This window comes from Mus musculus, chromosome 1 (assembly GCF_000001635.26).
Source record: "Mus musculus strain C57BL/6J chromosome 1, GRCm38.p6 C57BL/6J".
Lineage (NCBI taxonomy): Eukaryota > Metazoa > Chordata > Mammalia > Rodentia > Muridae > Mus > Mus musculus.
In genome coordinates this window covers 86,045,046-86,060,140 of record NC_000067.6, presented here as the reverse complement: position 1 = coordinate 86,060,140, position 15,095 = coordinate 86,045,046, and the positions used below count along the sequence as shown (strand labels likewise).

Here is a 15,095-nt window from a genome sequence, read left to right as displayed (position 1 = left end):
AATGACAACTATGCGAACATCATAGCCCCAGCTCTGGAATTTGGTGTGCTGACAACTGATTAAAAATCCTTTTGAAGTTTAGTGTGTAGCTCAGTAGTCGTGTACCTGCCTAACATGGGTGAGGCTCTGGGTTTGATTCCCAACACACACACACACACACATTGAAAACAGAAGGTGACTAGTTTGCAACTTCTGTCCCATATGGGAGAAGCATTGTGTCTACAGTTTAGATGGTGTGCTTGTCATTGCCACAAAGTTATCTGAGCTTTATACAGCTATTCTGCCCTTTCCAGGATTCAAATGAGCTCAACTTCTGAGGATATAGTGGAATGACAGAAAGGATTCCTACAGAGTGCACTCTGTTCTTAAGGAGCGATCAAAATTTAGGAGGATCATAAAACATCTCAGAGCCTACTCCAGGTTCGCTATGGCCTCACCTGTATTAGGGGCTAGGTGGCAGGCCTGGTCAGCAGGAAGGCAGATTTGGCTGGTTTTACAGCGCCCTCTGGTGGTTTCAAGGCCCCTGCTGGTGGAGGACTCGAGTGGAAGCTCCGCCCAGATTTCCCAGCCAATTGTTTGTGCTGCAGTGTTAGGCAGTAACCAAAGACCTAGCAAATCCAGCAAGCCTGTTTTGTGGTAGAGCCGCTCTATGGCTCTTAACCCCGGGGCTCCTGGTCTCTACTGCCGAATGGTAGTAACCCGTAGCCACCACGGATCTCAACCAGCAACTCAGCTACCCTGCTAGGGTTCCTTTATTGACGACCAGCGCCAAGTGGTTTTAGAGATACACTTTTTTTTTTTTTTTTTTTTTTTTAAGGAGCAGAACCGTGACCCGCAGCCAATGGCATGAATCTCTCCATGCGGTTGCTTGATCAAAGGCCAATCGCCTCTCCGTGACTGAAATTGGCGTGTGTAGACTGAGGCACCAAAAAGATCACTGAAGACAGGGGAGAGGGGCTGGAGGGGCACAGGGTTTTGGCAGAGGGATGTCCAAGTGTTACAGCTACGTGCTTTCTATTTTGCCATTCCCTGGCCCTCTCTCTCTGGGATGGCCAGTCACCCTTCAGTAAGTGGGGGTTAAAAATTACCCTGAACTCCTTTAGTCACTAGTATTTTCCTGGTGCTCATCGCTGTTTACAAAAGCAGTCACATTGTATTTTTGTGCATGTTAGGCAGGTGCTCTTCCACCGAGCTACTTATACATCATGTTGACCACTCCAAGGCAGCTAATGCCAGGAAGGAACTAAACTGCAAGTTGTACTTAACTTGAATCAGTTGACATTACATTTTTATATTGAAGTAGAAAATTTTGGAATTAATGTACACGACTGGTATGTCAAATTAATTTTGGTTCATTGAATTTCTTTCCAATTCAGTTACTGAAAAGCTTCATATATGGAACAATTTGAGGATGCGAATATTCTTATGACTAGATTTAATGGACTCTATATACAAATCAAGTGTTTTCCATGCCACAGCGAGCACGTGAAGTCAGAGGATAACTTGCAGGAGCCGCTTATCTCTTTCTGAAAATAAATACATATGCTAAATATGTATTTATTTCATATGTAGAGTGCTTTGTCTGAATGCATATATGTATGTGTACTACATACATGCTTGCTGATGGAAGAGGTCAGAAGAGGACACCAGATTCTCTGGACCTGGAGTTATAAGTAGTTGTGAACCATCATGTGGGTGCTGGGAACTGAACTGGGGTCTTAACTGCTCAGCTATCTCTCTAGCCCCAGGTTCTCTCTCACTACCATGCAGGTCCTACAGATCCACCTCAGACACGAAGGCTTGGCAGGGTCACTTTTACCTGCTGAGCCATCTCCACGGCCCTGAATTAAGCTGTAAATTTCTCATAGGAATCAGTAATTTGACACAACCAAATGGAAAACGAAGTGGAGACAATGTGGGGGCTCACACTTAATGCCAGTACTTGGAAGGCCGAGGCAGGAGCATTATGAATTCAAGGTCAGCCTGAGCTACATAGCTAAGTTCAAGGTTAGCTTGGGCTAAATAGTAAGACATCAACTATAAAAATGTAAAATGCTTTATTAGCAATTTCCAACTGAAACACAATTTCGGTCTTAGAGTATATATGAGATGTGGGTGTAGTTATGTTGGTCGCCTGTTTTCCTAGTTTGTACAAAACCCTAGGTTCTATCCCCAGCACTGCCTAAAATCAGGTGTGGGGCTAGGGAGATGGTTCAGTGTGTAAGAGAGCTTGCTATCCAAGCATGGTGACCTGAGTCCAGATCTCTAGCACCCACATATCGGGGAAGGAGATAAGAGAATCATTTAGGCTTGCTGGCCACCAGCCTAAGTGAAAGCTGGTGAGCCCCAGGCTCAATGAGAGACCCTGTTGCAAGGGAAGGAGATGAAAAACGACAAGGAAAGACACTAGGGAGCTGGAAGGAGGAGGAGGAGCAGGCTGGAAAGATAGTTCAGTAGTTAAGAGCACATATTCTTTTGCAGAGGACCTGGGTTCAATTCCCAGAACCCACTTGGCAGTTTACAACCATCAATAACTCCAGTTCCTAGGGATGGGATCCAATACCTCTTCTGACCTCTGTGGGCTCCTGCTTGCACGTGGTGTATTTATATATACCCAGGCACACACACAATTAAATAAATGTTCTTTGAAAGTATGTTAAGCTGGGTGTGGTGGCTCATACCCTTATTGCAGCAATCGGGAGGCAGAGCTAGTTGGATGGATCTCCAGGATTTGAGGCCATCCAGGTTTATTTAGTGAATTCTAGGCCAGAAAGTGCTACATGGTGAGACCCTATCTCAACAAACAAAAACAAAAAACCGCATATGATTAAAATGAATCCTATCTGTTTCTTTGCCCCCTTTTTTCCTAAGGTGGCTACTAGAAAATGGAGGGTTTCACATATGCCTTGCCATAGATTTCTTTTGGCCACTCTGACTCATGTTTGGCCCCTTCAGGGTCTTGCCTACTCTCTGGAGCTGTCCATTTGGCCTGACTCTAGGTAGGTTGAGGAGGAGATACCCTCTTGTCAGGGGGCAAGGAGCTGAGCGTGGCCGTCCCCACAACTAGGAGTTCTGGAGTAGGCAGTCCACAGAGACTATAGGCCAGACTGAAGTTAGTCTGTAAGGACAATGATGAAGCCACCAGCAACTTGAAAACCTCCTTCATTGTCAATGAAGGGAAAGAGCTTGGGGCTAAGAGACAGACCCAGTTTCTGAAACTAGAACCCAAAATGAGGACTTGGTTACAAGGACTAAGCAGGGTGCTCTAAGCCCAGCTGAACTTTTGGGCCAGAGTCATGGCTAGAGAGCCCAGAAGGAAGGTAGATGAGGTTTCACCTTTACCAAAGCCACACAGCTCTCCTAGAGTATGCCCTCCCAACACCCTGTTCTCCCTTCCCACTCTCACCCCTGTGCACTTCCTGTGACTCTGAGCCATAACATAGCCTCACAGGCAGCCATGTTCTCCCAGTTAGTAGCCCTGAGTGTAAGACTAGCCGAAGACTTGGGCCAAAGGTTGAAGGCCGATAAGGATGTGTATACGGTTCCTGGTGGTCCAGAACCACCACCCTCCCTCAATCCCAACACCAAGGTTATGCAAGTGGTAGGCTGCTCTGGCCAAATTCCACCTCTGTCCCAATGCTTGATCCACCAGCTCACAAAAACAGGTCAGAGTGCTTGTGCAGCCTTCAATAAAGCCAGCCTCCTCCACCCAGTGTTGACCATGCAAACAGAACAAAGGGACAAAGTCCGGGCTACCTGTCCCTAGGAAGCAAGGCCTCTACCTTGTCACTGCTCCCACCACCCCCAACCCCTGAGAGAGGATTTCTCTCTGTAGACCAGGCTGTCCTGGAACTCAGAGATCAGCCTGTCTCTGTCTCTCAAGTGCTGGGATTAAATGGGTAAGCCACCAGTGCCTGGCTGTCACTGGCATCTTAAAGCACAGACTGCCTTCACATCCCCAGTGGTCAGTGGTCATTATCCTCTTGCTCCAATTTGGTCCTTCCTTCTAGCAGAAAAAGAGGAGCTCAATGACATTGCCAGCCAAGGGCCTCCACATTTGTGGGTTTTGTTTGTTTGTTTTTTGTTTTTGTTTTACAAAAGGCTCTTCCCAAAGCCAGGAACTCTTTGGAGGCAAACACTTGAACAGGAGAGAAACTGTAACACAAATTTTACAAAGGTTTGTCTGAGAGTCAATGAAGGCCTGGCTTCTCTCTGGTTAAATGCACACATAGGCATAAATGTCCATACCTTTTATTGTGTACCAAATCCCATGCTATCTTTAAATTTAAAGAAAAAAATTTCCTTTTAAATATTTACTTCTGGAATGGTAATGGCTCAGCGGGTAACGGTATTTGCTACCAAACCAGATGACCTAAGTGTGTTTCCCTTGGACCGCATGGTGGAAAGAAAAATGGGGTCCCACAAGCTGTCCTGACCTTGACCTTTATGTGTGTGCTATGGCATTTACAACCCTCCTTTAAGTAAAACGTAACAGCAAATAGATAAACAAATGGACTTAATAGCTGCTTCTGATTCCCAGTTATGCATTTTACAGCCCTAGTCACATGGCTGTGGAGAAGTCACCTGGGCCTGCAGGACTTTTAGGGCCACTTCATTTGTTCAGACTCCCTCCTCGCCAGGGTCCCGTGAGAATGGTGTCAGAGAAGAAAGGAGAGACCCATTCTGCTTCTATCAGATACAGCGAGGCACTGTCTGGTTTATTAGAGGTAAGGAACCAGCATTCAGGTCAAAAGCAGGGGGAACCTCCATCACATTACAGGTTAGAACCCCAGGACCCAGAGTGGGGCCTGCCTGGGCAGTTCCTCACACTGGGCTCCCAGGGACCACTGGACCTCCAGGTCTCCAGCCTTTCCTCAGGCCACTCCAACCTCCATGTCTTTCTAAAGTCCCCTGGAAGGGCCCCACAAGACCACCCTTGGTGAAACCCAGGTCTTTCTGTCTGCTGGGAACCACGGGCCACTGCTGCACCTGTTTTACCAGCTGGGAAGCAGAAGCCAGACTCAGTACAAAGACCTTTTCAACCAGTCCCGAGATCTGCAGTTGGCAATTAAAACCACAACCACCAATGTGAATGGTCTGTAAATCACACTTTAGACCAGAGACTACAAACTCAAATGTCCCTGTGAGGAAAGTACAGAGGGGATGGAGCTCCAAGTGAGGGCTGGAGAGGAATCGCCACAGACTGCAGGAAACAACGATTTAAATGTTCAGTTTCCTAAGTTTCAACAAGGGTAACAGATACAAAAGATTTTTAACCCTTGTAACGTCTATCTTAGACAAATTCCCAACCTAAATTTCTAGCCCCTTTCTTTGATCAAATAATAAAAATCTTAACTGAATGATTACACAGGATTGCATAGATCAATACTGTAACAAAAATATAGCAGCTTGAAATATACCACTCTTCCCGTTTAAAAACAAAGTCAAGTCAAATTAATAATTCAAAGTTTTTTTTTTTTTTGAGACAGAGTCTCATGTAGCCCAGGCTAGCCTCCATTTCACATTGTAGCTGAGGGTGGATTTGAACTTCTGATCCTTCTATCTCTACTTCCAAAGAACTGGGGTTATAGGCATATGCACTTCATCCAGTTTATACATGATGGGGATCAAACTAGCATTCTAGGCTAGCCTTCTACTAACTGAGCTACATCCTGGCCTGGAGTTCATTCTTGAATAAAGGATGCTAGTTGGGGCCATTTCCTACGGGGTACAACCTTGCATTATTAAAATGATGTCTGCTCCCACCTCATTCCAGGAAGACACTGTCTCTTTCGACTTCACAGTTTCTACTTGAGACTGAGAGGGAATAGGGTTAGGCTGTGGATCACCAAGAAGAAACTGAGGCAGGAGCAGGGAGGGTCCTCTCCCTCCGAATCATCACAGAAAGAGCTGAATCGTGACTCAGAGGTATGCAGCTCCTCCTCACAGGGAGCTATGCGAAGCACAGCACACCTGGGTATCTGCAGAGCGTCTCACAGATGTGTCTACTCCCCTCTGACAGTGCTTTCTCCATATCAGGGAAAAACCAGTAAGGGCTTTTGTCCTTCCAGAGATGGATTTCTCCAGGGGCAGGCAGGGGCAACAGAGGTGGTCCCCAGTTGCTTCTGCATGAATAGATACCCTGGTAGGCTCTGTGGGAGATATTTACTCACCCTATGTGACTCACAGACTCAGAGGGAAGATTCCAGAACCTCCAGGATACTTGGGTCAGGACCTGAGATCTAGCACAAGTCCGGGGGCTAAGAATCCCAATACCCTGGCTTTCCCTCTCCTTGGTGCTATAGGCAGCTCCCAGCAAACTTCCACAGAGGGTTTGGCACAGCAATCAGTGTCAACATGAGAAGAGACAGAGGCCCCTTTTTCTCAGAGCATGCAAGGCGCTTTTGGTCCTGGCCCTGGAACACACAAGCCATCTTGGCTCTGGCCTGACAGGCCCCCTCACCGCAACAGTCAGGTCTTTATTTTGGCTTGTTCTGGGAGCCAAGATCCCAGGAAACCTAAGGGGATATCTTCCCAGAATGACAGGGAGAAGGGATCGGCCCTTCTATTTTTCAAAACTGTCACAATCAGCATTCTGAGTAAACTAATTATTTGTAGCTGGTCCACCCTCCACACTTGTGAGATGACCACTAATTGCTTTCACACAAGTTTCCAGTGTTGCCCGGAGGTGCAGCGTGGCTCCTGGCGGAAAGCCACTGGGTTGGCAGCCCTTCGGTTATTTGGGAAACAAGCCCAGAGACTGAGTGACATGTCTGCAAAGCCGTTACAGTGGCTCCTTGGCTCAGAGAAGTGAAGGCACAGAGAGACAAGATCGAGCCACCATGACCACAGAGTAAAGGAACACTGAGTGTGGAGCAGGTCCCATAGGCCTTGTTGCCGAGCTGGCAACAGTGAAGCGGCAGCCCCCAAGCAAGGGGGGTCTTGAGAGTCAGTCAGTCACCATCTGCTGAGGTAACACTGTGACGTGGAGACTCACTGAGAAGGGCCAGAGTCCAGTGTGCAGGTTAGGGCCAGTCCAGGGGCCCAGCCTTCATCTTGTGTCCTCTGGGGGGTCAGGTGGGATGTGGACACCACCATCCTGGGCTCTAGATCCATTTCCACGGTCTTCACAGTCTCCATTGGGAAATACAGGTGTCAGTGCAAGCTCCTCTTCCGAGAACTGGAGGTGTTCTAGAACATTCGAAGATGAAAAGATCATGTCTATGAGTCAATATCCAAGCATTTAAAGGGAGGAATGTGGCCCAAGATCTACTTCTAAAGCCAAAACAGGGCCAGCTGGATGGCTTAGCAGGTAAAGGGTCTTTCTGCCAAGCCAGACACCATGAATTTGGTTCCCAGGACCCGCATGGTGGAAGCAGAGAACCAACTCCCTCAAGTTGTCCTCTGATCTCCATGTGTACACTACGGTGTGTAGACATCAGAGATTCAAAAAGCCAAGCAAAATACAGGTTTAAAATCATATATATGTGTTTTAAATGGCACATGCCCTTTGACCCAGCAAGCCCACTTTTAGATGTCTTTGCAAAGACATACTTAGTGAGCTCATTACCAGTCTAAGGAGGAGACCAACTCAAGATGGGCCATCAGAGAGAAGGAAAAGTTCCAGGTCCTCGAGGGAGTCTGTGAGCTCCTGAGAGGATGCTGACCAACTCTAAAGTCAACTCTGCTATTTTTATGGGAGCTAATGAGTTTCCTTACAGCTTATAGTGAGCAGCGGAGTCTTGGCTTCCTCGCCTGCAGCTGAAGGAGTTACAACTGATCCTCAGGCAGCATTCAGAGAAGGCACAAGGCAAACAATTTATGTTTTTTATATATGTGGAGGCTCTGCATTAAGAATGGGTTTAGGAGCCAGACGTGGTAGTACACACCTTTAATCCCAGCACTCGGGGGGGAGGGGGGGCAGAGGCAGGTGGATCTCTGAGTTCGAGGCCAGCCTGGTCTACAGAGTGAGTTCCAGGACAGCCAGGGCTACACAGAGAAACCCTGTCTCAAAAAACAAAAAACAAAGAGAGAGAGAGAGAGAGAGAGAGAGAGAGAGAGAGAGAGAGAATGGGTTTAGGGCTGTGCAGTGGTGGTATATGCCTTTAATCCCAGCGCTTGGGAGACAGAGGCAAGCAGATCTCAGAGAGAGAGAGAGAGAGAGAGAAAGAGAGAGAGAGAGAGAGTGTTTGAGGACAGCCAAGGCCACACAGAGAACCTCTGTCAAGAAATACAAAACAAAACAAAACAAGACTGGGGTTGGGGATGTAGCTAAGTTGGTAGAGCATTGACTAGCATGCATTAAGTCCTAAATTCTGTTCCCACATAAGCTAGGTATGATGGTGCCTGGCCTATAATCCCAGTCCTTGGGAGACGAAGACAAGAAGATCAAGGTCATACTTTGAAACTTTGTGAGTTCGAAGCCAACCTAGAATATATGAAACCCTATCTCAATAACAAAACATTTATAAAATCGTCAAGGAATAGGTAAAAGAAAATCTTAAAACCAAAACCCAATAAAATGTTGTTGTGCTTATAGCTCAGAATGATGTTGTAGGTCCATCTCCCAGAATCACACACACACTTACAGGTAAAATTAGGGAACCCAGTATACAGTTTGTATCTTGCAGTAACATGTGTACCCTGGTTGTGATCTTGCACCATAGTTCTGATTTTTACTGTAGTATTTTTTGAGATATATTCATTGGGGGAAGTTGGGCAAAGTATACACTGATCTCACTACACTGCTTTAAATTACACATTCATCTACAGTTATCTTTTTTTTTTTTTTTTTTCCGAGACAGGGTTTCTCTGTGTAGCCCTGGCTGTTCTGGAACTCACTCTCTAGACCAGGCTGGCCTCGAACTCAGAAATCCACCTGCCTCTGCCTCCTGAGTTCTGGGATTAAAGGTGTGCACCAACAAAGACCGGCTCACAGTTATCTTTTAAAATACAAGGATACAATCAATGATACAATGATTTCTTTAGGAAAATAGTCATGATCTGCTATTGCTGAAGAAAATATTCCAAAATAACATATGTATATACATGAGTACATCTCATATTTATCATGTATGTTACAAATGTATGCACAGTCACCTCTTTGTATGCGTGAGTTCTTAATCCAGATTCAATGAAGCTTGGATTAAACATATTTGAAGAAAAATTGTTTGTACTGAACAAGAGAGCTATTTACCTTGCCATCAGTCCCCAATAATCCAGTAGAAGGGAGTCTGGAGAGGTGGCCAACAGTTAAACGTATTTGCTACCTTTGCAGAGGCTTGGGTTCAGTTCCCAGTACCCACGTGGTGGCTGGGTCACAACCATCAATAACTAGAGTTCCAGGAGATCTGATGCCCTCTTCTGACCTCCATGGGTACTTCTCACACATGGTGCACATACATACCTGGAGGCAAACACTTATACTCATAAATATAAAAACAAATATTCTTGGGGCTGGAGAGATGGCTCAGTAGTTAAGAGCACTGGCTGCTCTTCCAGAGGACCTGGGTTCAATTCCTAGCACCAGGATGGCAGCTCACAACTGTCTGCAACTCCAGTTCCAGGGAATCCGACACCCTCACACATGCAGGCAAAATACCAATGCACAAAAAATAAAAATTAAACAATTAAAAAATAAATAAGTATATATATATATATATATATATATATATATATATATATGTTATAACAAGTAGTCTCATGGTGTTTACATTGTGTTTGGGATTGTAAATAATTCAGAGACGACTAAATGTCCAGGAGGATGTGCATAGGTTATACATACTGTGGGGTTTTCTTGTGTGGTATGTGCATGTGTGTATGTCTTTGCATGAATTTGGGTGCACTTGTATGGGTGCCAGTGCATATGTGTGTGTTTGTATATGTGAGTGAGTGTGTGGGTCTGTGTGTGTGTGTGTGAGAGAGAGTAGATCAAAGAATGACTTGTGGGTGTTAGTCTTCTCCTTTCATAATACGGATTCTGGGAATCGATTTCAGGTCTTCCATCTTGGTGGCAAGCACCTTTACCCACTGTGCCATCCTACCAGCCTACTGTATCTTCTTTTTTTTTTTTTTTTTTTTTTTTTGGTTTTTCGAGACAGGGTTTCTCTCTGTATAGCCCTGGCTGTCCTGGAGCTCACTTTGTAGACCAGGCTGGCCTTGAACTCAGAAATCCGCCTGCCTCTGCCTCCTGAGTGCTGGGATTAAAGGCGTGCGCCACCATGCCCGGCTTTCTTTTTTTTTTAAGATTTATTTATTATTATATGTAAATACACTGTAGGTCACTTCAGACACACCAGGAGAGAGCATCAGATCTCATTATGGGTGGTTGTGAGCCACCATGTGGTTTCTGGGATTTGAACTCAGGACCTCTGGAAGAGCAGTCAGTGCTCTTACCCGCTGAGCCATCTCGCCAGCCCCTGTATGTTCTTTTTTTTTTTTTTTTTTTTAAAGGAATTATTTATTTAATATACATGAGTACACTGTAGCTGACATAAGACACACCAGAAGAGGGCATCAAATCTCATTACAGATGGTTGTGAGCCACCATGTGGTTGCTGGGAATTGAACTCAGGACCTCTGGAAGCGGAGTCAGTGTCCTTAACCGCTGAGCCATCTCTCCAGCCCCCCCTGTATGTTCTTTTAAGCCATTGTTTGTATCAATTTATTAGTCAGTAAAAGAAGGCTCCTAGATCAGTGAATGGTCAGTTTTAAATAAGGGACACAATAAAAGCTTATTTTACACCTCTGTTCCTTATTTTTTCCCCTTCCCTTGACTCGCCTTTATTTACCAGCACGATGGCTCCATCTTAGAAGCCACTCTTTCTTGGCTCTCTGCCTTTGTGGGTCCAAGTAACCCTACGTTCTTCCAGAGGCTGCTGTGGTTCCCTCTAGCCAGATCTGCCTTTGATCGCTCTGTCTCCACAGGCTGCCTTCATCTTTCTGCTTGTGTCTTAGACCCTGCCCCTTTGAAGGGCATTCTGTTCCCTATGTAGCCCAGCTCCCCACCCCAAGGCCTTCCCTTTCCATCTGCACCTCCGCTCTGAGCATCCTTGAGGGCTCTTCCTTTTCTGAGAATGGTATCTGCTGGAAACCTTCACTCAGGATACTTTCTGAGCCCCTGTGTCTGCCTATGGGAACTCCTGTATCCCACTTCAAATGCCTCTAGCTCCTTAACATTCCATGGCTCCTCAGAGAACACTGGCCTGCCTGTCCCCCCGCCCCATGCATGTGAAATTCCTGTACTATAGTTCTCTTCATGTTTTCACCAGGTTGGAGAACTACTAGGGCAGGCACACTCGGCCTGACTCAGCTTGAGCCCTGCTTGACACCCTGAAGGCTCATGCTAGTCTCAATTTGGAGACAGTGCTCCAAGGATGTTCATCTGATGTCATTAAGGTCCCTGAATTCACTCAGGATCCAGGCAGCCAAGGTGCTTACCTTGAGCTGGGCCTTGAGAGGAGGTGACACCTCGGTTCTTCCTCTGCCTCCGAGGACCCCAGGAGAAGCAAGTCAGTAGGCCAGTGCGGGCAGGTCTTTCCCAGGCACCTTCTGCTAGAAAGAAAGAGAACAAATCCGCAAGGCAGAGGTCAGTTAGTGCCTGCTTCCCAAGCCAAAGGACTTCCCTCAGCAACCCACGAACCTCAGCTTTCTCCTGTCCTGGTTTCATCTGTCTGCTTATCTCACATCAGCCTTGCAGATTTCTGTTATGTGCACAGGCTAGGGAAACCATAGCAACAGAATGACATCAAATCAACCACAATTGCATACCACTAGAGAAAACTCTCACAGGGCAGTGATATCATTCCATTTTTAGTTCACACTCCCTCCTTGCTTCCTTCCTCACCTCTTCATTTCTTTATTCACCCATCTGTTCATTTGCTTTTGAAACAGGATCTCACTACGTACCCTAGGATGGCCTTGAACTTTCCATCCTCCTATCTCAACCTCCTGAATACTGGGGATTACAGATGCAAATTGTCACACCTTGCTTCAGACTATTTCTGAACACCAAGAAATTAAATGCTTTTTTGGGGGGGGTGTTTTGTTTTAGAGACAGGGTCTCATTGTGTAGCCCTGGCTGGCCTCAAACTCACTATGTAGATCAGGCTGGCCTCTGTACTGACTACTGGGATTAAAGGCATGGGTCACTTTTGTTTCCTTGCAGCCAAAGCTGCAACAAGAAGTTATAGTTAATTCATGAACTTGAATTAGTAAAATTCATTAGTAAAAGGTTTTGTTTTTCTCAGAGAGTGCTTTATAAGAGTAAGCAAGTGTTTAATATAATAGAGGATGATGCGTCTGCAAAGGTCCCATTTTCCAGAGTGGAAGGGGTTATTTTAAACCAAGGATTTGGTCATCCATCTTGGGTGCCAGGGTGTGAGGGCCTCTCAAGAGAAGGAAGGCTTAAAGAATTTTCTAGGCACTAGCTCATTAGTCTGGGGAGAATTTGTGTAAATTACCTTCTTTCCCTCAAAGCCAGGTAAGGAAGCCAATGAATGATTCTCAGAACAGGAATGCACGTGGGGTACTTATCTGCCTAATCTTTCAGGATCCTGGAGGTCGGTCAGCCTCCACCAAAGGAAGGTTGGCGGGAGGGGAGGGAACCGCCAGAGAACTACTGTGGCCTAGCCAGCAGGTGCAAGTGTGACATTTATAATATCAGACAACGTCTCCTGGTGTGAAAGGTCTGACATCTCCCAGTGGCAGGCTAATGCCCCAGAACACCTCACACAGCCAGAACACCTCACACAGCCACTCTTTAGTTCAAAAGCTTACTACAGTCAAAGGTCAAACGGAAGTGAGTTGAGCGGTGGAAAGCTTTCCTAGCGTTTGTCAGGGCTCCACTTAGGACCTTCTTTTTAATCCCAGTACTTTGCAGCAAAACACGCTGCCTTGGGACGTCTGATCCCATGACGGAGCAGTCTCCGACTAAAAGCGCTCACACCATCTCTACACTTTAGAATAGAGCGTGGAAGGAAAACCTGGCGGAAGCAGCCAGCGATCGGTGGCTACCAGGAATAACTGAGGTCGTCACGGTCTCGGTCCCTCACACCCTTCCGGATACGTCCCTGGCACCTATTCTGTGTTTTTGCCAGGAACTTCGATTGCCTTCCTCCCTTCCACACCGAGCCTCCTGTATAGCTCCCCCTCTCCTAAAGCTCTGAGGACAATCCTACCAGGACAAACTTGTCCTAAAGCTACAGTCACCCCGCCCCCCAGACTCAGTTCTTCCCACGCACACCACCCAAATTTTTGCATCTTCTATCCCAGTTTCCAACTCCTACATTGTTGTTGTTTAGAGCAGTTCAACTCTACTTCTTACCCACTTCCCACCAGTTGTACCCTCAGATACCCCACCCCCGATCTCATGTGCAGTCAGGATCTGGCCAGACAGACTCAATTCCATGTCCAGAGCATGTCCACCTTAGGCTGAGAAGCCTTGTGCTGGGGACCTCCCAGCACCGGGCCTCAGTTTACCTCAACAGAGTTGGGTGGCCTAAACGGGTTCAACCGGTCTAAAGGGACGCCTTCCCCAGTGCCCAGCCTGACCCCACACGCAGCCTCACCTGGTCGTCCCGGCCCCGCAGCTTGCAGGGCTCTGCAGGCCGCCTCCTGGACCGCCAGGCTGGAGGCGGGACAGCCGGGACGAAAGGCTGCTGCTTGCACCGGGCCCCCGACCTGGCGGCCGAACACCGTGCGCAGCAGCGTCTCGAGCAGCTGCAGTTCGGGCGCCCTCGCGTCATCCGCACCCGTGTCGGCCACCAGCACTCCGACCAGCGCGGCGCCCTCACACCTCCGGTCGCGCACGTCCCGCAGCATCTCCCGCAGGCGGCGCCGCGACTCCCGGGAGGTCAGCGATCCGACGCGGCACAGCACGAAAACGAGCGGCGAGCGAATGGCTCGCTCCGCCTTCGCCCCCGGAGCCCCGTGCGACTCGGTGGCCGCCGCGGTGCCCGCGCTCTCGGCCTCTGCGCAGCCCGGCTTGCCCGGCGCGGACTCCGGCGGGAACACGGCACCGGCGAAGTCCCTCAGCAGCGCGCGGCTCTGCTCGCGCTCCCACAGCTCGCCCACCAGCAGCACCTGCCCGCGGCCACCCGCCGCCTCCACCAACGCCTGGAAGGGTGGCTCCGCCGGGCTCGCGGGCCGCGGGGCCAGCGCCTCCAGCTCGCTCTCCATGCTGGCCGCCGCCTCCTGCGCCGAGCTGGGAGCTCCGCCGCTGCCTCGGCCGACACGCCCCCGAGGGCCGAGCCGCCCAGACCCCCTGCGCACTCCTGTCCCGCCGCACTGAATTTATCATTCACTCATTCGTTCATTTAGATACCCAGTAACACACTCAGTAGTTTAGGACTACTAAGCATTTAGGACATCTAGAAAGTACAGGCTCTTGTGGGGGACTGAGGATGAGTGGACATTATTAACCTGACTAATGTACCCTCTTAGGGTAAGATGGTTTTGTTTGTTTATGCGTTTTATTTGTTTTATGTGTATGGATATTTTGCTTAAATGCATCTGCACTAGTACCAGCGTCTGATCTCCTGGATCTGGAGTTGTGAATGTTTATAATCAACTACATGGGTACTGGGAACCCAATCCAGGTCCTCTGCAAAAGCAGTCAGTGCTCTTAATCGGTAAACCATCTCTCAGATTTTTTTTTTCTTTCTTTCTCCTGAGACACGATCTCACCATCCTAGCCTAGAATCTGGAGACCCTTTAGCTTCAGTTTAGGATTACAGTCTGTACCACCATTTCTAACTTCTGGAGCTATTTCGGAGTAGTCCTACAGGGTTTGGCGTCAGGGCCTGCTTTTCCAGTGGTGTAAGCTTTGGAGCCCAGTTGGAGCAGAAGAGTGAGTGAGAACGGGAGAGAGATGGGAAGCATAACATCCTAGCTTCAACTCTGTCGCTGTGATAAAAATACCTTAACACCAAACAGTTTAGGGAAGAGAAGAAAGGGCTTATTTTAGCTCACAGTTCCTGGTTGTAGCCATCACTGCAGGGAAGTCACAGAGGCAGGAGCTTCCAGACAGCTGGCCACAACACACCCACACCCATGAGTGAAGAGATAGGAATATTTTTGTACAATCACACCAATGA

The 15,095-nt window shown here is 47.7% G+C and overlaps 1 protein-coding gene across 2 annotated transcripts; it reads right to left on the bottom strand.

Annotated features, from left to right (window-relative positions):
- Positions 1–4,684: 4,684 nt before the first annotated feature.
- Positions 4,685–14,278, bottom strand: 2810459M11Rik (RIKEN cDNA 2810459M11 gene). Of its 2 annotated transcripts, none has more exons than NM_001144992.1 (3): positions 13,569–14,278; positions 11,440–11,553; positions 4,685–7,191 (listed from the first exon to the last, which is right to left on the bottom strand). In NM_001144992.1, exons 1-3 carry the CDS (start codon positions 14,176–14,178, stop codon positions 7,052–7,054), a joined length of 864 nt encoding a protein of 287 aa, NP_001138464.1. In that variant the 5' UTR covers positions 14,179–14,278; the 3' UTR covers positions 4,685–7,051. The 2 variants fall into 2 exon arrangements, with proteins under 2 accessions (NP_001138464.1, NP_001138465.1); NM_001144993.1 differs by having other exon boundaries at positions 11,440–11,550.
- Positions 14,279–15,095: the final 817 nt, after the last annotated feature.